Raw genomic sequence first — 27,066 nt, forward strand, 5'->3', positions numbered from 1 at the left:
TTATCATATCCTGTCAGACATCTTACGTACAGACACTCCTGTACCTAGTATCACTTTATGGATATACAGTCGTTTATTCATAGTGTTTTTTATTATTGTGCTCTTTATCCAAATGTGTTTTTGTGCTGCATCAGATCCGGAGTGACAATTATTTCACTCTCCTTTACACTTGTGTATATGAAATGACATTAAACAATTTTGAATGTTGAGATGACCCTGCCTAAACCGGTACCCTGCCAACGCCCTGCAGCGGGACAGTCGTTATGAACTACGGTTCCCGGCGTGCATGGTGGTCTACGCGCCTGCGCGTCAGGACTACTCTTCCCGGCACGCATAGCGGTACACGCAAACGCACAGTGCAGGCAGCCGCCGCAGACCGAGAGTCGGATTGCCGATGCGAACTACTATTCCCGGCACGCACGCCGGTCTCGGCGCTTGCGCAGAAGGGGGCGGCAGCCGGAGAGTGAGCGCGGCCGGTGGAGGAGGCGGCGGCGGCAAGCGGTAAGTTATCGATGTCGGAGTGGGTGGGTCGTTCCAGTCCTGGCAGAGAAGAAGGGAGGATGTTCAGGTGTGCCGGGCCCGGACACCCCACTCAGCTGGTGAGCTGGAGTTGGGGAATGAAGCGGGAGTTTAATCCCTTCACGGCGAGGCTGAGGTGTCCCGGATCCTGGGCTCACTATCCTCACTCTCTCCCTCCCTTCCCCACTCAACCCCTCCCCTCCCCATCCACCCCACTTCTACCCTCCCGTCCCCACCCACCCGCTTCGGTCCCCTCCCATCCCATACTGTCCAGTCCCGTCCCCACCCCACCCCACCTCTCCCTCCCTCCTACCTACCCAGAATTGCTAAATTCCTCCAGCATTTTGTGTGTGTTGCTCTGGATTTCCAGCATCTGCAGAATCTCCGGTGCTTATTGAGAGCCATGTGCTTGGTCTGATACTGTGTCGAACAATGGCGAAATATGGTCAACTCACTTAGATAAAACAGTGGTAATTTCCCTTCTGCAACAGTGAGCTGAAAGATGTTGCAAATAATCTGAAACCACAGGTTAGAAGGAGGCTGGTGCATTGCAAATGAGCGGTTTAGTCGAGCTTAATAGCCGGTGTCAGTGACTTGGGAGTCCTCGTGCGGGATTCTCCAGAGGATAATTTGTAGATTGAGTAGGTAGTGAGGGAGTCAAATGCAATGTTAGCATTCATTTCCGGATGACTAGAGTACAGAAGCAAGGATGTAATGCTAAGCAACACACAAAATGTTGGAGGAACTCAGCAGCCCAGGCAGCGTCTATGGGGGAAAAAAGTACGGTTGATGTTTTTGGCCAAAATCCTTCAGCTGGACTGGAGAAAAAAAAAGCTGAGGAGTAAATTTTAAATATGGAGGGAGGGGAGAGAGAAACAAGTGAAATCTGGAGAGGGAGGGGTGAGGAGCTAGGAAATTGATTGGTGGAAGAGACAGAAGGCCATGGAAAAAATAAAAAGGGGGTAAGGAGCATAGAGGGAAGGCCGTGGGCAGGCGAGAAGCTGAGATGAGAGGGAAAAGGGGATGGGAAATGGAGAAGGATTGGGGGTGGGGTGGGGGGGTTGGGAGACATTACCGGAAGTTTGAGAAATCTATGTTCGTACCATCAGCTTGGAGGCTACCCAAACAGAATATAAGATGTTACTCCAACCTAAGTGTGGCCACATCACGACAGTGGAGGAGGCCACGGATGGACATGTCACAATGGGAAGTAGAATTAAAATGGGTGGCCACTGGGAGATCCCTCTTGTTCTGGCGGATGGAGTGTAGATGCTCGGTGAAGTGGTCTCCCAATCTATGTCGGGTCTCACCAATATACAGGAGGCCACACCGGTGACACTTCACCTGTGAGTCTTTTGGAGTAATTTACTGTGTTCGGTGCTCCCGGTGTGGCCCCCTGTATATCGGTGAGTCCCGACGTAGATTGGGAGACCACTTCAAGCATCTGCACTCCATCAGCCAGAACAAGCAGGATCTCCCAGTAGCCACCCATTTTAATTCCACTTCCCATTCCAATATCTCCATCCATGGCCTCCTGCACTGTCGTGATGTGGCTACATTTAGGTTGAAGGAACAACACCTTATATTTCCGTTTGGGTAGCTGCCAACCTCATGGCATGAATATTAATTTCTCAAACTTCCGGTAATGCTCTCTCCCCGCCCCCCCTTCACCATTTCCCATTCCCTTTTCCCTCTCTCACCTCACTTCCTTGCCCACCCATTGCTTCCCTCTGGTGTTCCTTCCCTCCCCCCCCCCCCAACTTTTTCTTCCTTCCATGGCCTTCTGTTTCTTTCACCAATCAACTTCCCAACTCTTTAATTCATCCTCCACCCCTCCAGCTTTCACCGATCACCTGGTGGTTCTCTCCCATCCCCCCCACCTTTTAAATATACTCCTCGACTTTTTTTCCCCCAGTCCTGCAGAAGGGTTTTGGCCCGAAGCGTCGACTGTACTTTTTTCCATAGATGTTTCCTGGCCTGCTGAGTACCTCCAGCATTTTGTGTGTTGCTTGGATTTCCAGCATCTGCAGACTTTCTCTTGTTTGTGATGTAATGCGGAGACATTGGAGGGGGTTCACAAGAATGATTCCAGGAATGAAAGGGTTAACGTATGAAGAGCTCTGGGTCTGTACTTGCTGGTGTTTAGAAGAGTGGGGGGAATCTCATTAAAGCCTATTAAATATTGAAAGGCCTAGATAGAATGGATGTGGAAAGGATGTCTCCTATATTTGGCGAGTCTTGGACCAGAGTGCACAGCCTCAGAATAGAGAGACTTCTTCTATTTCAAACAGAGGAGGAATTTCTTTAGCCAGAGGGCAGTGAATCTGTGGAATTCATTACCACAGACAGCTGTGGAGGCCAAATTATTGGGTATATTTAAAGCAGAGGTTGATATGTTCTTGATTAGTCGGGACATTAAAGTTACAGGGGGAAAGCAGGGGAATGTAGTTGAGAGGGATAATAAATCAGTCCTGATGGAATGGCTCAATAAGTTGAATGTTTTAATTCTGCTCCTATGTCTTATGGTCTTGTATTGCAGGAAGGTAAACAGGTAATTAGATTTATAAACTATTTTTGAACATTAAGTATGTTTTATTCATTTTACTTACTGTTTATACATTTTATACGGAAGTGGTTGTGTTTACTTGGGGAATTGCCCAGTGTATCCAAATGCCATGAAGTATGTAAGGAGTTATTTGACTACCCGTGTGACCTATTTCCTGCACGGTTGCAGGAATGTTTATCATATTGAAGATCGGTTCTGTTTCTATGCTGAGACTATTCTCTCTCATGATCACATCCTCCCTGACCTGTGACTGGCAGGACAAGTTAAGAGCAGTGTAGAGATGAAGCAAACATTACTGTCTGTCCTCCTCATCCTCGGATTAACAAGTAAACAAGAGACAGCTGTACAGACTGGGCCTCATGAAAATCACAGATGATCTGCTGAAACAGAGCAGATTCACAACACCCCATCTAATATGCTGGTTATTTAGTAAACCAACTTTAGTCTATTAACTCCTGACTGTTGTATAATGCATCCTATTTTTTTTATTACTTCTAACCATCTAATTTGGGCTCTGTTTTTCATTTGTCATCCATTTTCTAAAGATAAGCTTTATTTGCCACATGAATATCGAAACATCAAAACATACAGTTTGCATCAATGACCAACACAGCCTGACAAGAGTTGCCATGCTTCCAGCGCCAACACAGCATGCGCACAACTTACTCACCCCCAACCCATATGTCACTTTGGAACAACACACATCAAAGTTGCTGGTGAACGCAGCAGGCCAGGCAGCATCTCTAGGAAGAGGTACAGTCGACGTTTCAGGCCGAGACCCTTCATCAGGACTAACTGAAGGAAGAGTTAGTAAGAGATTTGAAAGTGGGAGGGGGAGGGGGAGATCTGAAATGATAGGAGAAGACAGGAGGGGGAGGGATGGAGCCAAGAGCTGGACAGGTGATTGGCAAAGGGGATATGAGAGGATCATGGGACAGGAGGCCCAGGGAGAAAGACAAGGAGGGGGAAACCCAGAGGATGGGCAAGGGGTATAGTCAGAGGGAGAAAAAGGAGAGTGAGAGAAAGAATGTGTGTATAAAAATAAATAATGGATGGGCTACGAGGGGGAGGCGGGGCATTAGCGGAGGTTAGAGAAGTCGATGTTCATGCCATCAGGTTGGAGGCTACCCAGACGGAATATAAGGTCTCGGCCTGAAACGTCGACTGTACCTCTTCCTAGAGATGCTGCCTGGCCTGCTGCGTTCACCAGCAACTTTGATGTATGTTGCTTGAATTTCCAGCATCTGCAGAATTCCTGTTGTTTGTGTCACTTTGGAACGTGGGAGGAAACCAGAGCACCCAGAAGAAACCCATGCAATCACCGGGAAAATGTACAAACTCTGGCACAGTAAAGCATTACGCTACTGTACTGTCCTATCCAGCTAACTCTTACATTCCATTCATATCTTGTGTGGATTGATTATTGTGTGCAGTTGTCATTTCCAAACTTGTTCACTATGGTCCATTAAGGCTATTGCATTTCAGTATTATCAGTATCTTTGTACAAAGCAGTTCATTTACTAGATGCCTGCTATCTTACCATCAGAACCTCTGAGTTTTGACAAAGGGTAAGCACAAACAATTCTGCAGAGGCTGGAAATCGAGGGCAACATGCATAACTTGCCGGAGGAACTCAGCGGGTGAGGCAGCATCTATGAAAATGATTAAACAGTTGATGTTTTGGGCCAAGACCTTTCATCAGGACTGGAGAGGAAGGGGGAAGAAGTCAATATAAACAGGTGGGGGGAGGAAAGGAGGAGAAACTAGAAGGTGATAGGTGAAGGCAGGTGGTTGGGAAAGGTAAAGGGCTGGAGAAGAAGGAATCTGGTAGGAGAGAAGAGTGAACCATGGGAGAAAGGGAAGGAGAAAGAGATAGGCAGGTGAGGAGAAGAGGTAAGAGGCCAGAGTGGGGAGTAGAAGGAGGAGGAGAAAAGTTGGGGAAATTGAGGTTGGAGGCTACCTAGATGGAATAGGAGATGTTGCTCCTCCACCTTGAGAGTGGCCTCATTGTGGTATAAGAGGTGGCCATGTGCCAACATGTTGGAATGGGGATAGGAATTAAAATGGTTGGCCACTGGGAAATTCAGTCTTGGTAGATGGAATGAAATGTTCAACAAAGTTGTCCTCGAATTTATAACAGGTTTCACCAATCTAGTGGAGGCCATATTGGGAACACTGGATAAAATAGACAACCCCAACAGATTCATAGGTGGAAGGACTGTTTGGGGCCCTGACTAGAGGTGAGGGAGGAGGTCAATGGGTAGGTATAGCAGTTTGTTGCTGTGAAAATCCTTTCCTTCATCATTTTCATCTTTGTCAAACCCCAACCAACAGAGGCCTTGGATGTTGCATCCTAGCTGTTTAAGTCAATGCGCAAGCCAGGATAGTACAATATGAATCCCTTCGGCCCATCTATTCATTGCAGAATTTTTATTCTGCCTATTCTCATCGACCTGCACCTGGATCATACCCCTCCCATCTATGTACCTATAAAAGTTCTGTTAAATGTTGAAATTGAACCCACATCCACCACTTGCATTGGTAGCTCATTCTACATTCTCACCACCCTCTGAGTGAAGAAGTTCCCTCTCATATTCCCCTTAAATATTTCACCTTTCACCCTTAACCCTGGCCTCTAGCTCTATTCTCACTCAATTTCAGTGGGAAAAAGCCTGGTATACTCCTTATAATTTTGTACCCTTCTATCAAAACTCCTCTCCATCTCTTGTGCTCCAGGAATAAAATCCTAACCTATTCAGCCTTTCCCTATAACTCAGGTCCTCAAGTCCCAGCAATACCTCTGTAAGTTTCCTTGTTAAGAACTGTACACAATACTCCAAATTCACCCCAGAATACTGCAAAATTTTCCATCAATGTTATATCATGCTTGTTATTTATAGGTATTTATTTATAGACAATAGGTGCAGGAGTAGGCCCTTTGAGCCAGCACCGCCATTCACTGTGATCATGGCTGATCATCTACAATCAGTACCCCGTTCCTGCCTTCTGCCCATATCCCTTGACTCCGCTATCATTAAGAGCTCTATCTAACTCTTTCTTGAAAGCATCCAGAGAATTGGCCTCCACTGCCTTAGGAGGCAGAGCATTCCACAGATCCACAACTCTCTGGGTGAAAAAGTTTTTCCTCAACTCCATTCTAAATGGCCTACCCCTTATTCTCAAATTGTGGCCTCTGGTTCTGGACTCCTCCAACATCGGGAGCATGTTTCCTGCCTCTAGCGTGTCCAATCCCTTAATAATATATGTTTCAATCTGATCCCCTCTCATCCTTCTAAATTCCAGTGTATACAAGCCCAGTTGCTCCAATCTTTCAACATATGACAGTCCCGCCATCCCGGGAATTAACCTCGTGAACCTTCACTGCACTTCCTTAATAGCAAGAATGTCCTTCCTCAAATTTGGAGACCAAAACTGTGCACAATACTCCAGGTGTGGTCTCACCAGGGCCCTGTACAGCTGCAGAAGGACCTCTTTGCTCCTATACTCAACTCCCCTTGTTATGAAGGCCAGCATGCCATTAGCTTTCTTCACTGCCTGCTGTACCTGCATGCTTACTTTCAGTGACTGATGTACAAAGACACCAAGATCTCGTTATACTTCCCCTATTCCTAACTTGACACCATTCAAATAGTAATCTGTCGTCTTGTTCTTGCCACCAAAATGGATAACCTCACATTTATCCACATTTAACTGCATCTGCCCACTCACCCAACCTGTCCAAGTCATCCTGCATTATCTCAACATCCTCCTCACATTTCACACTGCTACCCAGCTTTGTGTCATCTGCAAATTTGCTAATGTTACTTTTAATCCCTTCATCTAAATCATTAATGTATATTGTAAATAGCTGTGGTCCCAGCAACGAGCCTTACATTACCCCACTAGTCACCTCCTGCCATTCTGAAAGGGACCCGTTAATCCCTACTCTTTGTTTCCTGTCTGCCAACCAATTTTCTATCCATGTCAGTACCCTACTCTCAATACCATGTGCTCTAATTGTGCCCACTAATCTCCTATGTGCAACCTTATCAAAGGCTTTCTGAAAGTCCAGGTACACTACATCCACTGGCTCTCTCTTGTCTATTTTCATAGTTACATCCTCAAAAAATTCCAGAAGATTAGTCAAGCATGATTTCCCCTTTGTAAATCCATGCTGACTCGGACCGATCCTGTTACTGCTATCCAAATGTGCCACTATTTCATCCTTTATAATTGACTCCAGCATCTTCCCCACAACTGATGTCAGGCTAACTGGTCTATAATTCCCTGTTTTTTCTCTCCCTCCTTTCTTAAGAAGTGGGATAACATTAGCTACCCTCCAGTTCTCAGGAACTGATCCTGAATCTATAGAACATTGGAAAATAATTACCAATGCGTCTACGATTTCTAGAGCCACCTCCTTAAGTACCCTGGGGTGCAGACCATCAGGCCCTGGGGATTTATCAGCCTTCAGTCCCATCAGTCTATCCAACACCATTTTCTGCCTAATGTGAATCTCCTTCAGTTCCTCCGTTACCCTAGGTCCTCCGGCCACTATTACATCTGGGAGATTGTTTGTGTCTTCCCTAGTGAAGACAAATCCAAAGTACCTGTTCAACTCGTCTGCCATTTCCTTGTTCCCCATAATGAATTCACCCATTTCTGTCTTCAAGGGCTCAGCTTTGGTCTTAATTAATTTTTTCCTCTTCACATACCTAAAGAAGCTTTTACTATCCTCCTTTATATTCTTGGCTAGCTTGCTTTGTATCTCATCTTTTCTCCCCTTATTGCCTTTTTAGTTATCCTCTGTTGCTCTTTAAAAGTCTCCCAATCCTCTGGCTTCCCGCTCATCTTTGCTATGTTATACTACTTCTCTTTTATTTTTATACTATCCTTGACTTCCCTTGTCATCCATGGTCGTCCCTTACTCCCCTTAGAATCTTTCTTCCTCTTTGGAATGAACTGATCCTGCACCTTCTGTATTATTCCCAGAAGTACCTGCCATTGTTGTTCCACTGTTATCCCTGCTAGGATATCTTTCCAGTCAACCTTGGCCTGCTCCTCCTTTATGGGTCCATAGTTCCCCTTGTTCAACTGTAATACTGACACTTGTGGTTTTCCCTTCTCCCTCTCAAATTGTAGTATTATGGTCACTACCTCCTAATGGCTCCTTTACCTTGAGTTCCCTTATCAAATCCTGTTCATTACACAACGCTAAATCCAGAATTGCCTTCTCCCTGTTAGGCTCCAGTACAAGCTGTTCTAAGAATCCATCTTGGAGGCACTCCACAAACTCCCTTTCTTGGGTTCCTGTACCAACCTGATTTCCCCAGTCTACCTGCATGTTGAAAATCCCCCATAACAACCATAGCATTACCTTTGCTGCATGCCAATTTTAACTCTTGATTCAACTTGCACCCTATATCCAGGCTACTGTTTGGGGGCCTGTAAATAACTCCCATTAGGGTCCTTTTGCCCTTATAATTTCTCAGTTCTATCCATACCGACTCTACATCTCCTGATTCTGTCCCCCCCCTTGCAAGGGAGTGAATTTCATTCCTCACCAACACAGCCACCCCACCCCCTCTGCCAATCAGTCTGTCCTTTTGATAGGACATATACCCTTGAATATTCATTTCCCAGCCCTGGTCCTCTTGCAGCCATGTCTCTGTTATTCCTACAACATCATACTTGCCAATTTCCAACTGAGCCTCAAGCTCATCCACTATATTTCTTATACTCAGTGCATTCATATATAATACTTTTAATTCTTTACTCCCCTCACCTTTCACATCGATTCCTTTTCATAGTCATAGTCATACTTTATTGATCCCGGGGGAAATTGGTTTTTGTTACAGTTGCATCATAAATAATAAATAGTAATAATCATGGAAATAATAAATGGTAATAGAAAAATAGTAATAAATAGTTAAATAGTAATATGTAAATTATGCCAGTAAATTATGAAATAAGTCCAGGACCAGCCTATTGTCTCAGGGTGTCTGACCCTCCAAGGGAGGAGTTGTAAAGTTTGATGGCCACAGGCAGGAATGACTTCCTATGACGCTCTGTGTTGCATCTCGGTGGAATGAGCCTCTGGCTGAATGTACTCCTGTGCCCACCGATTACATTATGTAGTGGATGGGAGACATTGACCATACTCTGCACTTTTGCACTTGGCCATACTCTCCGATCCCTTCCTGAGCTTTCTGCCCTGTTAATTCTGTTGTCTTTCTTAACTTTGCTGATTCTCTCTTTCCCTTTAACTCCTTCCTTGTATTTCCTACCCCCCCCCCCCCACTACTTAGTTTAAACACAACCATATAGCAGTGGCGACCCTGGCAGATTTATATTTGCATTTATACAGCTTGTCATTCATTGATCCTGGTTACAGTTATTATTCTATGGATTAGCTAAGTATGCCTGCAAGAAAAAGAATCTCGGGGTTGTATGTGGGGACATGTACATACTTTGATAGTAAATTTTACTTTGAACTTTAAAACACTGGAGAGGTACATTTTCTGTTATAGTGTTATATCTGCTTTCTCTCGTGACACTGGTTTACTAAAAGGAAGAGCTGAAAATATAACCCAACTATTTTCCCTACTATTTGAAAATGCTGAGTAAGTCAATGTTTAAGTTTTTACAATAGTTATTTGCTCAGTGGCCACTTTATTAGATACAGGAGTGGAACCCTGTGTGATCTGCTGTGGCCTATCCACTTCAAGGTTCAATGTGTTGTGCATTCAGAGACGCTCTTCTGCACTCCATGAAGGAGCGGTGTCTCAGAAGGGCAGCGTTCATTATTAAAGACCTCCAGCACCCAGGGCATGCCCTTTTCTTACTGTTGCCACCAGGTAGGAGGTACAAAAGCCCGAAGGCACACACTCAGTGATTCAGGAACAGTTTCTTCCCCTCTGCCATCCGATTCCTAAATGGATGCTTAATGCTTGGACACTACCTCACTTTTTCAAGATATATTATTTCTGTTTTTGCACGATTTTTAATCTATTCAATATGCATATGCTATAATTGATTATTTATTTATTATTTTTTTTCTATATTATGTACTGCATTGAACTGCTGCTGCTAAGTTAACAAATTTCACGACACATGCTGGTGATAATAAATCTGATTCTGATTCCGTCAGTTGAACCAGTATGGCTATTCTTCTGACCTCTCTCATTAACAATGCATTTTAGCCCACAGAATTGCCACTTATTGGATGTTTGTTTTGTATTTTGTACCATTCTCTGTAATGAGATAGTTGTGTGTGAAAAGCCCAGGAAATGAGCAGTTTGAGATGCACAAGCCACCCCGTCTGAAACCAACAATTATACCGTAGTTGGAACAAAAACTGAACCTCTTGACTGTGTCTACCTGCTTTTATTCATTGAGTTGCTGCCACATGATTGGCTGATTAGATATTTAGATTCATGAGCAGGTGTACCTAATAAAGTGGCCACTGAGCATAGATCTTGTAGGTGCAGTATTGTTCATTTCTCCCCACCTTCAATCTTCTTAAAATATCTTCTTCCTGCAGTAGCTGCATCTTTAACCACTGGTTACTAAGCTACAGCCACAAAAAAGAAAACAAACTTTGTTTTTTTTTCTAGTATCTGTTTGAGCTGATGGTGGAGAGAAATGCAACCAACGTGATCCTACAGTGCTGTCATGAATTGACATACGAAGGAAGGGTGGGGAATTCCCAGGTCATTTCTGAATCACACAATGTTTCTTAGTATTTGAAGAAAACCCCAATATATGACTGTCCAGGCACCACAGTTCCCAGCGTTATTTAATATACACAAGTTTCAGAATCGGGGTTAATAGCTCTGGCATATGTCACAAAATATTTCTGGGGCAGCAATAAATAGCAGTAATGATATAAATATAAATTACAATAATAAATATAAACATGTATACTTATATATAAAATAACTACTGCAAAAAAGAAAAATGCATATAATGAGATTGTGTACAGTACATCACAACTGATGCTTCATGTGTGATAAGCCCTGCGTGGTAGCAGGGAGTTCAGTAGTCTCACAGCCTGGGGAAAGAAGCTGTTTCCCATCTTAATAGTTCTTGTCCTAATGCTGTGGTACCCCGTCTGATGGTCGTGGTTCAAAAAGATTGTTAGATCATAAGACATTGCCGAATTAGGCCACTTGACCCATTTGGTAGTGTAGCGATTCATCAGACTACAATGTACAAGTAAGTGGTTGAAGAAATTGCCGGTGAATTCACAAAAGGTACTAGAATTGTAGAACTGAAAACATTGGTTGTAGATCGATTTATTGTAAAGTACACATTTGTACTGTTTCTCCAGTCCAGTTCCTGGCAAGCTGATATTTTTTTACACAGATCAAAGTTCAAAGTAAATTGATTATCAAAGCATATATATGGCACCGTATACAACCCTGTGACTCATTTTCTTACGAGCATATTCAGTAAATCCAATAACCGTAATAGAATCAGTAAAATACCACAGCCAGCAGGGTGGGCAACCAGTGTGCAAAAAAGAACAAATTCTGCAAATACAAAAGAAAATAAATAAATATTGAGAACATGAAATGAAGAGTCTTCCAAGGTGAGTCCAAGGGTTGTGGGAACATTTCAGTGATGGGCGAGTGAAGTCATCCCCTCTGGTTCAGGAGCCTGATGATTGAGGGGTAATAACTGTTCCTGAACCTAGTGGTCAGAGGCCAAATGCTCCTGTACCACCTCCCTGAAGAGAGCACGAGCTGGGTGCTGGAGGCCCCTGATGATGGATGTTATTTTGCTGCGACCATGCTCCATGTAAATCCGTAGTTCCATGTGGAATTGTGCGGGAATTGTTCTCTTAAAGGAGGACAGTGCGCAGCGAGACTCCTAATAAGAGGCTGATAGGGCATAATTATTGCAACGTAAAAGGTGGACAAAATCAGAGGGTGAATACTGGACTGAAGGTGCTATATTTGAATGTGTGCACTCTGAGGTAGTTGAACTAGAAGCACAGTTACAGATTGGCATGTATGATGTAGGCAATTCTGAATCACGGCTGAAAGATGATTATAGCTGGGAGCTTAATGTCGAAGGATACACGTTGTATTGAAAGAATAGCCCGGAAGGCAGGGGCGGTGGCATTTTTGGTTAAAACAAAAGTAAATTAAATCATTAGAAAGAGGTTACATAGGATTGGAATGTGTTGAATCATTGACAATAGATCTAAGTAACTGCAAGGGTAAAAAGACTCTGATGGGAGTTGTATACAACTCCCCAAACAGTAGTGAGGATGTGGTCTACCAATTACAATGGGAAATAGAAAATGCATGCCCAAAGGGCAATATTACGATAGTCATGGGGGATTTCAATATGTAGGTAGATTGAGAAAACCAGGTTGATGCTGGATTCCAAGAGAGGGAATTTCTAGTATGCCTATGAGATGGCTTTTTGGAACAGCTTGTGGTTGAGCCCAGCAGGGGTTCGGTTATGCAATGAACCAGATTTGATTAGAAAGTTTAAGATAAAAGAATCCTTGGAAGCAAGTTTATTGTCACTTAACTATAAACATGTATATAATGTATATAACCATATAATGCATACAGAAACGAGATGTTTCTCCAAACCAGAGTACTGCACACAATACAATAACATGATGTGATCATAATATGATTGAATTTACCCTAAAATTTGAGAAGAAGGAGCTAAGGTCTGTTGTATTAGTATTACAGTGGAGTAAAGGGAATTACAGGGGCATGAGAGAGGAGTTGGTCAGAATTGATCGGAAAAGAACACTGGCAGGGATGATGGCAGAGCAACAATGGCTGGAATTTCTGGAAGCAATTCGGAGGCACAGGTTGTATACATCCCAAAGAGGAAGTATACTAAAGTCAAGGACACTCACCTATGGCTAAAAAGAGAAGTTCAAGCCAGAGGGAGGTCATATAGTAGAGCAAAGATTAGTGGGAAGTTAGAGGATTTGGAAGATTTGAAAAACCAACTGAATCAGAATCAGGTTTATTGTCACCTGCATGTGACGTGAAATTTGTTAACTTAGCAGCAGCAGTTCAATGCAATACATTTACTAGCAGAAAGAGAAAAAAAAATAATAAATAAAATAAAAATAATAATAAACAAGTAAATCAATTACGTATATTGAATAGATTTTTTAAAATGTTACAAAACAAAAATACTGTATATTTAAAAAAAGTGAGGTAGTGTCCAAAGATTCAATGTCCCTTTAGGAATCAGATGGCAGAGGGGAAGAAGCTGTTCCTGAATTGCTGAATGTGTGCCTTCAGGCTTCTGTATCTCCTTCCTGATGATAACAGTGAGAAAAGGGCATGCCCTGGGTGCTGGAGACCCTCAATAATGGACACAGCCTTTCTGAGACTCTGCTCCCTAAAGATGTCCTGGGGACTTTATAGGCTAGTACCCAAGATGGAGCTGACTCGATTTACAACTTTCTGCAGCTTCTTTCGGTCCTATGCAGTAGCCCCTCAATACCAGACAGTGATAACTAAACAGAAGGCAACTAAAAAGTCATTAAGAAAGTAAAGATAGAATATGAAAGTAAGCTAGCCAATAATTAGAAAGGATACCAAACGTTTCTTTAGATACATATGTATAAAAGAGAGGTGAGAGTGGATATCGGACCACTGGAAAGCACTACTGGAGAGGTAATGGCAGACAAGGAAATGGCAGATAACTGAATAAGTATTTTGCATCACTCTTCACTATGGAAGACACGAGCTGTATGGTGGAAATTCCAAGTGTCGGGGTCATGAAGTGTATAAAGTTACCGTTACTGGGGAGAAGGTTCTTTGGAAACTGAAAGGTCTGAAGGTAGATAAGTCAACTGACCAGATGGTGTACACATCAGGGTTCTGAAAGAGGTGGCTGAAGAGATTGTTGAAGCATTAGTAATGATCTTTCAAGAATCACTAGATCCTGGAATGGTTTTGGAAGACTGGAAAATTGCAAATGTCACTCCACTCCAAGAGGAGGAGAGGCAGAAGAAAGGAAACTGGAGGCTAGTTAGTCTGACCTCAGTGGCTGGGAAGATGTTGGAGTTGATTATTAAGGATGAGGCCTTAGGGTACTTGGAGGCACATTATAAAATAGTTCATAATCAGCATGGTTTCCTCATGAGAAAATCTTGCCTAACAAATCTGTTGGACTTCTTTGAAGAAATAACAAGCAAGATAGACGAAGAATTGGTTGATATGTACTTGGATTTTCAGAAGGCCTTTGACAAGGTGCCACACATGAGGCTACTTAACAAGCTATGAGCCCATGGTATTACAGGAAAGATTCTAGCATGGATAAAGCAGTGGCTGATTGACAGGAGGCAGAGAGTGGGAATAAATGGAGCGTTTTTTGCCTGACTGCTGGTGACTAGTGGTAGTCCACAGGTGTCAATGTTGGGACTGATTTTTATTTTAAATGTCAATGATTTGGCTGATGGAATTGATGGTTTTGTTGTAAAGTTTGCAGACAATATAGAGGAACAGGTAGTTTGAGGAAGTAGAGAGGCTACAGAATAATTTAGATTTGGAGAATGGGTAATAAAGTGGCAAATGGAATATAGCGTTGGGAAGTGTATGGCCATGCACTTTCTAAAAGAAATGAAAGGGTTGACTACTTTCTAAATGGAGAGAAAATACAAAAGAAACTGAGGCACAAAGGGTCTTGTGAGTCTGTGAGCAGGATTCCCTAAAGGTTAATTTTCAGGTTGAGTCTGTGATGAGGAAGGCAACTGCACTGTGAACATTCATTTCAATGGAATGCAATAGCAAGAATGTAATGTTGAGACTTTATAAAGCACTGGTGAGGCCTCACTTGGAGTATTGCAAGCAGTTTTGGGCACCTTATCTCTGAAAGGATTGCTGATATTGGAGAGGGTTCAAAGATTTACAAAAATTATTCCAGGTTTGAACCGCTTGTCATATGAAGAGCATTTGATAGCCCTGGGCCTGATTCACTGGAATTCAGAAGAATGAAGGGTGAAAGGCCTTGATAGTGGGTGTGGAGAGGATGGTTTCTATGGTGGGAGGGTGTAAGACCAGAGGACACAGCCTGAGAATAGAGGGGCAACATTTTGGAACAAAGATGAGGAATTTCTTTAGCCAAACAGAGGTGAATCTGTGGAATTCTTTGCCACAGGTAGCTGTGGAGGCCATATTTATGTATATTTAAGGCAGAGGTTGATAGGTTCTTGACTGGTCAGGGCATAAAGGGATACTGGGAGAAGGCAGAAGATTGGGGCTGAGAGGAAAATTGATAAGCCATGATGGACCAAATGGCCTAATTTTGCTCCAATATCTTATGGTCTTGTATCTCCTCAAGCTAGTCCAGGCAGACATCTGAGGTTCTAGGACAGGTCAGTTGTGTACCCAAGCCACTTTTTTTTGCAAGATGACAAAGATAGTTATTTGCCTAAGCTTTTAGTAATTGGTAGTAACTGGGGAAACTCGACTCCAGAACTATTCACAGAATCTGAATAGTCGGTTATTTGAATGAATTGCTTTTTGGTGGTTCTTTCGCCGTATCCAACGATGACAGGGAACCTGTGTGGGAGAGTTTTCAAAGTTGAAAAGCCCTTGCACTGGGGCAGTTCCACTCTCTTGACCTCGGAGATCTGGGTCCAGTGGTAGGAGTATTCATCACAAACTGGGCTCTTCCTTGCAATAGAGGACCATGACTACTTCTGTGTCTTGTCATGCCCTTCACTCTCCACGGAGCATTGCAGAACCACCTTCCTGGCCATTGGATCTCACTGTAGATCTCATCTGTCCAGTACGCCGGAAATGACTTCACGTGCTAGGGCAGACATCACCGGGGTACGAGTCCCGCTTGCTACCTTCACCTGGTTTAGACCCACCTGCCAAAGCAGTGTACTGGGGTGTAGCCACTGTCACATGCAAACAGCTACTGGAGCCACAGGTGAGAGTGAGTGTCTGGTGGGGCCTAAAGCTGAGTGAGCTACCCTGGAATGGACACAATGAGCTCCTTCACCAGTGCTGCTACCCTCCCTGCACACCCCATACAGCTCCAAATTTCTTGTTAGTGGCTGGGTATTTCATGTAATAATTTAAAAAATCACACAGGAAATGACACGCCTGGGAAGTTCCCTAAGTATTATATTGTTGCTGGATTTCCCCGTGCTTTTATTTGCCGTGGTACATTCCAGTAGAGTTGCTTGAGAGAATCTGAAATCATATAGTGCACAGATGTTTTGCTCCGTCATTCATTTAATGTTTATATTCAAACAGTAAAATCGCATCTTCAGGAAAATAGTGACCTAAGATAAGTTATTTTTGTGTTTAAACCTGTACTCTGAATCCAGCGATGGTAAAAGAAATTTATTTGTGTAGAAAGGTAAGTGAATGCATCATTTTGAAGGTAGGGGAAACATTTTGTTGCCTGCAAAAAAAATTTGAATGTACCAGTAAAACAAAACATTCTTTTACAGAGAGGCAACATGAATATTTTTTTTAAAATACTGTAATGTTTGGGGTGTATTTTGGCTTTCAAATTTCATAATTCTCATCAGTCTCTGAGGTTTGCTGTTTTTTGAAAATTGATTTGGAGATTAATGCTCTGAAAGTGGAAGAACCAAATGCATGCAAATTGCTGCTGAATGAATCACTCTCGGAAGAGTCCCTTATGTAAAAGGTAAAAGAGCATTATAGAAAAAACCCTTAATATAAACATGAGATTCCGTAGATGCTGGAGATCTTCAGCAACACACAAAATGCTGGAGGAATTCAGCAGGTCAGTCAGCATCTAAAGGATGGGAATAAACAAGTTTGGGACTAGAAAGGAAGGGGCAGAGGCCAGAATAAGAATAAGGTCCTTATTATAATTGTAGTGCTATGCAGAAGTCTTAGGCACGTATATATAGCTAATGTCTTTTTGCACAGTACTGTAGTAATTTTATGTATTGCGCTGTCCTGCTTCCCAAAAAAAAAACAAATTTAATGGCATATGATAGTGATGGTAAACCTGATTCTGATATGGGTCTCTATTGTGGACTGAGAGTGGAAAGGGGGAGGGAGCAGGAAGCACCAGAGAGACATTCTGTAATGGTCAATAAACCAGTTGTTTGGAATCAAATGACCTTGTCTGAAGTCTCAGGCCCGGGTGTGTCTGCAGCCACACCACCCCCTGCCCCTGGCACTCCTTCTCTGCCACCCATCCCAGACCCCTCCCTCACTGTTACACCCTCACCATTCTCAATATCCTTTGCTCCTGCCAGGTTTACAAATTCACTCACTGTTCCCATTGACAAATACAGTAGTGTGCAATAGTCTGAGGCACCCTAGATATCTCAGTTTTGCACAGTACTGTATTTTTGCGCATTTTTATTCATCTTTAATATAGCTGATGTATACAATTGCTCCGTATTTAAACAGTATATTGTGGTTGTTATAGGAAGGCAGTGTTCTGAAATAATGAGGATCAACATATCAATAAGTACCTAAATTCATAATTTGAGCAATTATGCAATTTGTACATCTGCAATTGCCCATATTTGTTCATTCAAGATATTTCTGGAGGGTGAAACACGCAGTGAGTTTTCTGGTGTACAAACCAAGAGCATCCTAGGTTTGATGTATGTCAGGCTGGTCTTGTCCTGAGGTGTTAACTATTCAGTAGGGAAGTTAAAAGACCATTCTGGGTTCTCTTTTTGAATCTTGCTAATTTGGGATCATTAAGTCCATATTTATTATTTTCTGATTTTATATTGAATTTATAACATTCTGTATTTCATGTTCTGTGTTCTGTCAATTACTGTTGTTAGAGGATTGGACTCTGTAGTTCATGTTATGCATTTCTGATTTCTAGTTGCTCCTTTTTTTGTTGCTATTTTGGGTGACTTTGAATTGGGACAACCTACGGATAACGAGCACTGAGCTGACTGAATACGTCTGGATTCTTTCGATTTTGTTATATATTCTGTTTTTCGCTTTTTTTTTTGTTACCTTTTGTGCGATTCTTTTTCACTTGGGGGGAAAGGGGTTGATGTTTTTCTTTGAACAGGTTCCATGGTGTTTCTTTGTTTCGCGGCTGTCTGGGGAGATGAATCTCAGGGTTATATACTGTATACATACTTTGATAATAAATGTACTTTAAGTCAGCCTGCGCTTGTCAAATATTCAGTCGTCTTCAAATTACAGTTTATGGATCTACACGTACACATGTTACTTTATGTCAAGGGACGTCCATTTAGGACAGATGAGGAATTTCTTTAACCAGAGGGTACTGAATCTGGGGAATTTGTTGCCACAGGTGACTGTGGAGCCCAAGTGATTGGGTATATTTAAAACGGAGGCCGATAGGCTCCTGAGTGGTAAGGACATAAAAAGTTACAGGTAGAAGGCAGGAGAATGGGGCTGAAACAATAATAAATCAGCCATGATGGAATGCTGGAGCTGAATCGATGTACTGACTGGTCTAATTCTGCTCTGGTGTCTTATGGTCAAAGTTTACATGTGCTTTTGCCCAGCTGAGAAATGCAAACTCCTCTTGTATGATTAATGTTCATATGAGGCAGTTGTTGAGGCCGCAACACACTGTAACGGAATAAATGGAAGGTTCATGTCCGTGACTGCTTTTGTGCTAGCTTGCCTTCAGAGGGAATATCTGTTGTGTGGGATCAGGAGCAGGATTGATCCAACCAGAGGTGAAAAAAGGATAACTGATTAGAATCAAAATACCTGTAGTAATTGGCACAGGTCAGATGGAAGAATCTCTCTTGTATTCCAGTTTTCCTGGCTGATTGTAAATAAATCTGTTGGTCCATCAGAGGTTCCATTCACACGTGGAAAGATAGTTAAGCCTATCCCTCCTACTGGGGTATGGGGTATGTTTCAGAGATGAGGACTTTTGAGTTTCAGTTGCAGATTCTCTTTCTGGGTTTTTAATGGGATGGGTTTGCTTGACCCATGCCCAATCCTCCTTTCACAACCGAACTTGAAACCGTTCTTGGCAGAGTTACAAGAAAAGGTGCTGTTCATAATTTCTTCAACACAAAGAAAATATCATGTTGGAGCATGAAGCTGTAGGAATGAAGTACTGTGTCTACATATAAGCCTGAATGTGGCATCTCAAAGCATTTAAAATAACTTAATCCAGGTCAGAGACTTAATATCTACATAGCACAAACTACCCTATCTCAGAGAAGTGGCTCAAATATTACTTTTTGAATTATTTCAAAATTTCAAGCAAATGGCTTTAAAAAAAGCCTTGATGCATGATGTGAATCATCTGTTTTCTGACTAAAGCAACTAAACCAATAACTTTCCACAGAGCCAAGGCATGTGTTAGAGGATTGGTCTTCCTGTTCGCTCAGGACTGTGTGCAAACTTGTACTGTAGCCAAACCACTGCCTTTACTTGCCTGTGGAGCTCTGACCCTACGTGACTCATTAACCAGAGGAAGTAGGAGGGGAATTAACCACTGATATAATAAACTTCTTTGCAGTAATGTACTTCCTCAATCACCGGCGTGTATGTATGGTGTAAGGTGATTAACACAAATTAGACATGATTTGCTGAGTGCAAACAAGAATGATATTTAATTCCTTTTGAAGAAGCCATATTGTTTTCCAAATCAACACACACAAATGCTGGAAGAATTCAACAGATCAAGCAGCATCTATGGAAATAAATAAACAGTTGTCATTTCGAGCCAAGACCCTTCATCAGGATGAACAGAACTAATGAAAGGTCTCGGCCCAAAATGTCAACTATTTATTCCTCTCCATAGTTGCTGCCTGATCTGCTGAGTTCTGCAGCATTTCATGTTTGTGTTTGTTTTTCTGCATTTCCAGCATATGCAGAATCTCGTGTTTGTTTTCCAACTGACTGCTGTTATTCGATTTAGACCTGAATGAAATAAAAAGCAATCTATGTGCTTAGGAGTAATTTTAGCACTAATTATTACATGAAAAATTACTTTGCATAATTCTACATTTAATCCCCTTAAGTTTATGACTGGGACAGGTGTAATTTCTAAAGAACCAACCAGAAGTGTGATATAGTCATGAAGTATAATATGATTTAATTTTTGTTTTCTGTTTTTCACAGAACTGAAGCATTGAGCAAAAGGAACTTCTTGAGGTGCGCAAGCAGAGTAAATTGTCTCAAGTAGCCCTCTTTATCTTGAAGAATTGCCAGTCCACCTCTTTGCAGACTGCCGCCAAGAGTTTAATATGGCCGTGGCCTTGAAACAAGTGTTCAATAAGGACAAGACTTTTCGTCCCAAGCGCAAGTTTGAGCCGGGTACGCAGAGATTCGAGTTGCACAAGAGGGCACAAGCATCGCTGAATGCTGGTCTGGATCTGAAAGTGGCAGTTCAGCTTCCCTCAAATGAGGATCTCAATGACTGGGTAGCTGTCCACGTGGTGGATTTCTTCAACCGTATCAATCTGATTTATGGAACTGTATCGGAGTTCTGCACTGACGCCACCTGCCCTGTCATGTCTGGAGGACCTCGGTATGAATACAGGTGGCAAGATGAAAATAAGTACAGGAAGCCCACCGCCCTCTCAGCACCACAATACATGAGTCTGCTTATGGACTGGATTGAAACCCAAGTCAACAATGAGAGCATATTCCCAACCAATGTTGGTGAGTTGGAAAAATTGTCGTCTCTTGTTTTTGCAGGTAGTATGGAAGGTACATGCAATGTTAGCATTCGTTTTGGGAGGACTAGAATATAAAACCAAGGATGTAATCCTGAGGCTTTATAAGGTATTGGTCAGACAATAACTGGAGTTTTGTGAGGAGTTTTGGGTTCCATATCCAAAAAAGGATGTCCTGGCATTGGGGAGTGTACAGAGGGAGTTCACGAGAACGATCCTGGGAGTGAAAGGGTTGATGTGTGAGGAGTGTTTGATGGCTCCGGATCTGTACTTCATTTGAAAGGCCTAAATAGAGGAGATGTGGAGAGGATGTTTCCTATATTGGGCGAGTCTAGGACCAGAGGGCATTGAATCTGTGCAATTCATTGCCACAGACAGCTGTGGAGGCCAAGTCATTGAGTATATTTAAAGTGGAGATTGATAAGTTCTTGGTTAGTCAGATCATCGAAGGTAATGGGGAGAAGGCAGGAGAATGGGATTGAGAGGGATAATAAGTCGGCCATGATGGAATGACGGAACAAATTCAGTCATGGCTGATTTATTTTTCAACACAGAACGATGGTCTGATTTTCCTCCTATGTCTTATGTCTTTTCCTGTAAGTTCCCTATTTTCTCTGAGAAAATGTTGTACTCATTGATAGATACAGCAACTGGCCTTTTGGCCAGTCGAATCTGCTGACCACAAACACCTGGTTACACTAATCCTCCTGTAATGCTATTTTGTATTCTCTCCACACTCACATCAACTTCCCTCATCAGATCCTCTCACTCATCTACACCCAGGCCGTGATCCAAAGAGGCCCGTTCATTCACCAACTCACAGGTCTTTGCGACCTGGGAGAAAACCAAAGCCCCTGGGTGGGGTGGGGGGTGGGGAATCCCTTGTGGTCGCAGGGAAAATGTGCAAATTCCAACCGTGATTTCTGGCGCTGAGAGGCGACAGCTCTGATAACTATTTCGCTGTGGATCTCAATGCCATTCAGATCCCGTTTAAACAAAAACAGCAAATAAAAAAGGTTGTGTAAATTTTCTGAATGACTGAAGGGCTGCCAATTATCTGACTTCATGCAAGTTAGTGTTTTTATTCAAATATAAATGGACATTCCGGTAAAGGAGGGGCTGTCTACATTATGGACTATGCACCTGTTGTGTTTGCTGGAGTTTAGAGAATAAGAGGGCATCTCAGTGAAACCTATCAGATATTCATAGGTCTGCAGTGGATGTGGAGAAGATGTTTTCAATAGTGGGGGGGTTTAGGATCAGAGGGAATAGCCTCAGAATACAGGGTCATCTACAATACTATGCAAAGGTCTTAGGCACATATATATAGCTAGGATATATTGCACAGTACTGTAGTAATTTAATGTATTGCTCTGAACTGCTGCTGCAAGACATCATCAAATTTCATGACATATGTGAGTGAGAAATCTGATTCTGATATGGGTCTCTATTGTGGACTGAGGGTGGGAAGTACCAGAGGGACATTCTGAAATGATCAATAAATGTATTGTTTGGATTCAAATGACCTTGCCTGGTGTCTCAGGGTTGGGCATGCCTGCACCCGTGCCACCCCCCACCTCCCGCGGTACTCCACCTTCGCACAGCCTCATGATAAAATGTCTCTTTAAACTGAGATGAGGAATCTCATTTGGAGGCACAATGGTAATGTAGCGGTTAGCGCGACACAGTTACAGCTCAGGGCATTCTAGAGTTTGCAGTTCCATTCTGGCGCCATCTGTGAGGAGCTTTTATGTTCTCCCCATCACCACATGGGTCTCTGGGTGTTCTGGTTTCCTCCCGCATACCAAAAACGTACTGGGTAGTAGGTTAATTGGTCAGTATAAATTATCCTCGGCTAGGGTTAAATAGGTGTGTTGCTGGCTAGTGCAGCTCTTTAGACTGGAACATTCTGTTCTGCCCTGCATCTCTAAATAAAGTGTTTGTTTATTTAAGGACACAGTGTGGAGTGCGTCCTTGTGGCTTATCGATCCACACTGCCCCAGCAACGCCTGACAACCGCAATTTAATCTTAACCTAACCACGGGACAGTTTACAATGACCAGTTAACCTACCCAATGCACCTTTGGACTGCGCGAGGAAACCGGAGCACTGGTGGGGGGGGGGGGCACACATTCCACAGGGAGGATCTACAGAGACTCCTTACAGGCAGCACTGTCATTGAACTCCGAACTCCAACTCCCCGAGCGGTAATAGTGTCTTGCTAACTGTGGTACCCAGAGAATCTCTTCAGCCACAGATGATGAATTTCTGGAATTTGTTGCCACAGATGGATGTGGAGGCAATGCCATTGGGTGTATTTAATCTAGAGATAGGTTCTTGATTGGTAAGGGGTTACTGGGAAGAAAATAGTATAAGGCTGGGAAAAAAAAGCCATGATTGAATGGCAGAGCAGATTCGATGAGCTGAATCGCCTAATTCTGCTTCTGTGTGTGTGTGTGTGTAGGTGGGGGAGGGACAGGGCACGTTTTGCTGGTGGTGGTTCATTTCATGTTGGGTTCTGTGTTCTGCCAAGTATTGTGGGGTGTCACGTTGGAGCCAGAATATATGGCGACCCTTGCGTGCCCCCAGCACACCCTTGGGTGTTTTGGTTATTAACGAATTTCACTGTATGTTTCAATGTTGATGTGATAAATAAATGTGAATATTGAATTTAATTTTATTTGTAGACACCAAATCCCTCAGAAATAGAAGATATTTAAAAAGTATTGATTAACCTATCGATCTATGACTAACCTGTAAAGAAATATCCATAAAAACACCATTCAGTTTGACAATTTCAGTGATGTACACTCAACTGATTTCTATTGTCATTCAAAGTTATTCACTTGCCCTGTGCACCCTTCATATTTTGCTTCAGTCATTATTAATCAAGGAGATGGTTTCAGATTGAAAGGAAAGCTTCGATCTCCACTCCTCTATACTGCCATGATGAGGCCACTCTCAGGTTGGAGGAGCAACACCACCTATTCCATCTGGATAGCCTCCAACCTGAAGGCATGAACATCGATTTCTGAAAATTATGGTAATTTCTTGCCCCTCCTCCTCCTCCTGTCTTTCTGCATTCCCCATTATGGCACTCCTCTTATCCCTTCACTTCTCACCTGTCCATCATCTCCCTCGGGTGCCCCCCTGCTCTTTCCTCCCTCCCCCCCGGTCCACTTTCCCCCTTTTGATTACTCCTCCTTTGGCCTGTTACCTTTTCCACCTATCACTTCATTACCACTTCCCCCACACACTCGCCTTGCCCCTTACCTGCTTTCAGCTTTCAGTTTTTGGCTTGTACTCCTTCACCTCCCCCTACTTTTTCTGGCTTTCCCCGCCTTCCTTACGAGTCCTGATGAAGTTTCTCAGCCCAAAGCTTTGGCTCTTTATTCCTCTCCATTGATGCTGCCTGACCTGCTGAATTCCTCCAGTACTTTGAGTTACTGCTATCTCCACTGCATGGAAATATTGAATGGTGGTCAGCATTCAGATCAGCAAGTGAATTAAACCAGAAAAATGCACATGTAGCACTGGTAGAACTCAGCAGGTCAGGCAGCATCTATGGTGAAGAATAAACAGTCAACATTTTGGGCTGAAACCCTTCATCAGAACTCAGCCTGAAACTTTGACTATTCCCCTTCCTCGATGCTGCTTGACCTGCTGAGTTCCTCCAGCACTTTGTGTGTGCTGCTCTGGATCTCCAGCATTGCAGAATCTCTTGTGTTTAGATAATTAAACTGTGTATTTTTCATTCCTCCTCAGGAACCCCGTTCCCCAAGAACTTCCAGCAAGTTTGCAAGAAGATCCTCTCTCGGCTTTTCCGTGTTTTTGTCCATGTGTACATCCACCACTTCGACCGAATTGGCTTCATGGGGGCAGAGGCCCACGTTAATACTTGTTACAAACATTTTTACTACTTTGTTAAGGAATTCAATCTTATAGACGACAAAGAATTAGTACCCCTGGTATGTAACTTTAAATTTACCATAAGAAAACTTGGTAGATTTTAATATCTTTAGTGAGTGGTCTGTAATATTTTTTAAAAAGGCACAATAATAACTTAGTGACGTGCAGAGAAAGTGGTGACTAATACAGTGTGTTAGGGAGGATCTTTTTCAATGTACAGTAAACCTGATACTCCACTACCCTACTGATGTGAAATCCTGGTGATTTGCCATCAGTGCTCCATTCCTAAGTTTTAAACACGTTGGGGTCCATTCACATATCATCCCTCGATACACATTGAGGTCCCATTCATACCCTACTGGACATTTGAGTTCAATTCCGGCATCCTCTGTAAGGAGTTTGTACGTTCTCCCCCTGATAGGACCACAGGGTTTTTAAATCTTTATCAGGTACAGGAGTGGAACCCATTGTGGCCTGTTGTTGTAGCCCATCCATTTCAAGATTCAATGTGTTGTGTGTTCAGAGATGCTCTTCTGCTCATTGTTATAATGTGAGGTTATTTGAGTTACTGTCATCTTCCTGTCAGTTTCAACCAGTCTGGCCATTCTCTGACCTTTCTCATTAACAGAGTGTTTTTATTCACAGAACTGCCATTCTCTGTAAACTCTTGAGACTGTTGTATGTGAAAATCCTAGATCAGCTTTTGAAATACTGAAACCACCCTGTATGGTACCTCTACGACACATTTCTTCCACAGTCTGATGTTTAGTCTAAAGAACAACTGAATCTCTTGACCTGTCTGCATGCTTTTATGCATTGAGCTGCTGCCTTATGATTGGCTGATTAGATATTCGCATCAATGAGCATGTGTACCTAATAAAGTGGCCACTATGTATTCTCACAATTCTTTCTTGGTATTTTCCTTGCTTTTCAACTCTTCTTTTTTCTCCCCCTTAAAAGCTTCAGTGTTAGCCTCAGCATTTCATTTTGCCACCAGCAGTCTGCAAGAACATTTTCGGATCTTTTACATCTGCTAGTAACAGTTTCTTTTCCTTCCACAGAAGGAGATGACCATGAGAATGTGCCATTGAAAAGCATCAACTCATCGATCACACATGAAGCTGTACCATCCACATCGTTATTGAAATGGATTATCTGAGCAGAAAAGAAATTTTGAAAGAAAAATATTGGTCCTATTTCAAATGATCATTGACATTGAAACATGAAAGGTTAAAACATCTGATGGGGAATTTTCTGTTGCTGTTGGCAACTGCAATGATTACAGAAAATTCTATTCACCACTGAAGCATCTTCCTGGGATAGTTAATTGTTTCATTACAATAACAGGATTCTGCAGTTACAATGGTGCAAACAACAAAGCATTTTGATGATAAATATCCTGCTTGATATAAAATCTGTGGACATTTTATGCATTTTATTGTATGTGAAGCGCTTCTGAATGTTTCTGGTAAATTTGATAAAGCACTATTCAACCTCCAGAAAAACAAAATAGTTCATCTATCAACACACACAAAATGCTGGTAGAACACAGCAGGCCAGGCAGCATCTAAAGGAAGAGGTACAGTCTTCGGGCCTGGCCTGCTGTGTTCTACCAGCATTTTGTGTGTGTTGCTTGAATTTCCAGCATCTGCAGATTTTCTCGTGTTATAGTTTATCTATTTCGTTTACTGGCACGGTAACTAGCTGATACTACAGGGTTTGGCTGGTGCCAAAACCTCTAAAAATAGATTGCAACATTCCTGTCATATTTAATTCATTCGTCTTTCTTTAACAGGAATACCAAGCATTCTTTTCAAAATATATTTCCTGTGATGGTACAGTGCTCCATATGGCACAGTCTTCAGAAAATAAATTGTCCTGAACGGTACATAGAATATTTGTTCCAAATGAAAGAAAAGTTTTCAGACTTTTTTTTAAATATTTAAAAAAGAACAATATACTTTTTTACTATATTTCTTTAAAATCTTACTGATAATGAATGATACAGTATAGTTTTGCAGTTCAAGGGGGACATCTGTGGTAAAAGCAAGTTCTTTTTGAAATTTATATCATATTTTTCTTTGTTATATCATGTGCTCTGATTTCTGACTGTCTGAAATTTGTTATTTTTGCTTTTGATTCTGTGATGAGAGTTTCTGCTTCAGATTAAAGTATAATGTTATTAAAACATCATAAGTTTTGTTCTCTATTTTTGCTGCTTCATATTTATTGAAAAGTTACTAATCACAGTGACTATCAGTGCAGTCCTCTACAGCAGCCAGCTGCAAGATCAAGGTTTGATTCCTGTCACTGCCTGCAAGGAGTTTATGTGTTCTGCCTGTGACTGAGTGGGTTTCCTCTGGGTGCTCCAGTTTCCTCCCACATTCCAAAGATGTATGGTTTGGGCTAGTGAGTTGTGGGCTGGTGCAGGTGTGGT

The 27,066-nt window shown here is 42.4% G+C and overlaps 1 protein-coding gene across 2 annotated transcripts; it reads left to right on the forward strand.

Moving 5' to 3' along the window:
* Positions 1-374: 374 nt before the first annotated feature.
* mob3a (MOB kinase activator 3A) lies at positions 375-26,807 on the forward strand. Of its 2 annotated transcripts, none has more exons than XM_072244184.1 (4): positions 375-501; positions 20,164-20,706; positions 24,486-24,688; positions 25,691-26,807. In XM_072244184.1, exons 2-4 carry the CDS (start codon positions 20,289-20,291, stop codon positions 25,718-25,720), a joined length of 651 nt encoding a protein of 216 aa, XP_072100285.1. In that variant the 5' UTR covers positions 375-501; positions 20,164-20,288; the 3' UTR covers positions 25,721-26,807. The 2 variants fall into 2 exon arrangements, with proteins under 2 accessions (XP_072100285.1, XP_072100286.1); XM_072244185.1 differs by lacking the exon at positions 375-501 and adding an exon at positions 16,340-16,450.
* Positions 26,808-27,066: the final 259 nt, after the last annotated feature.

The sequence above is a fragment of the Mobula birostris genome, chromosome 26 (assembly GCF_030028105.1).
Source record: "Mobula birostris isolate sMobBir1 chromosome 26, sMobBir1.hap1, whole genome shotgun sequence".
In the NCBI taxonomy this organism is placed as follows: domain Eukaryota; kingdom Metazoa; phylum Chordata; class Chondrichthyes; order Myliobatiformes; family Myliobatidae; genus Mobula; species Mobula birostris.

Coding starts and splice junctions, on each gene's coding strand:
- mob3a (XM_072244184.1), top strand. CDS start 20,289: ATGGCCGTGGCCTTGAAACAAGTGTTCAATAAGGACAAGACTTTTCGT. Junction 20,707..24,485: donor CATATTCCCAACCAATGTTG/GTGAGTTGGAAA, acceptor ATTCCTCCTCAG/GAACCCCGTTCCCCAAGAAC. Junction 24,689..25,690: donor ACAAAGAATTAGTACCCCTG/GTATGTAACTTT, acceptor TTCCTTCCACAG/AAGGAGATGACCATGAGAAT.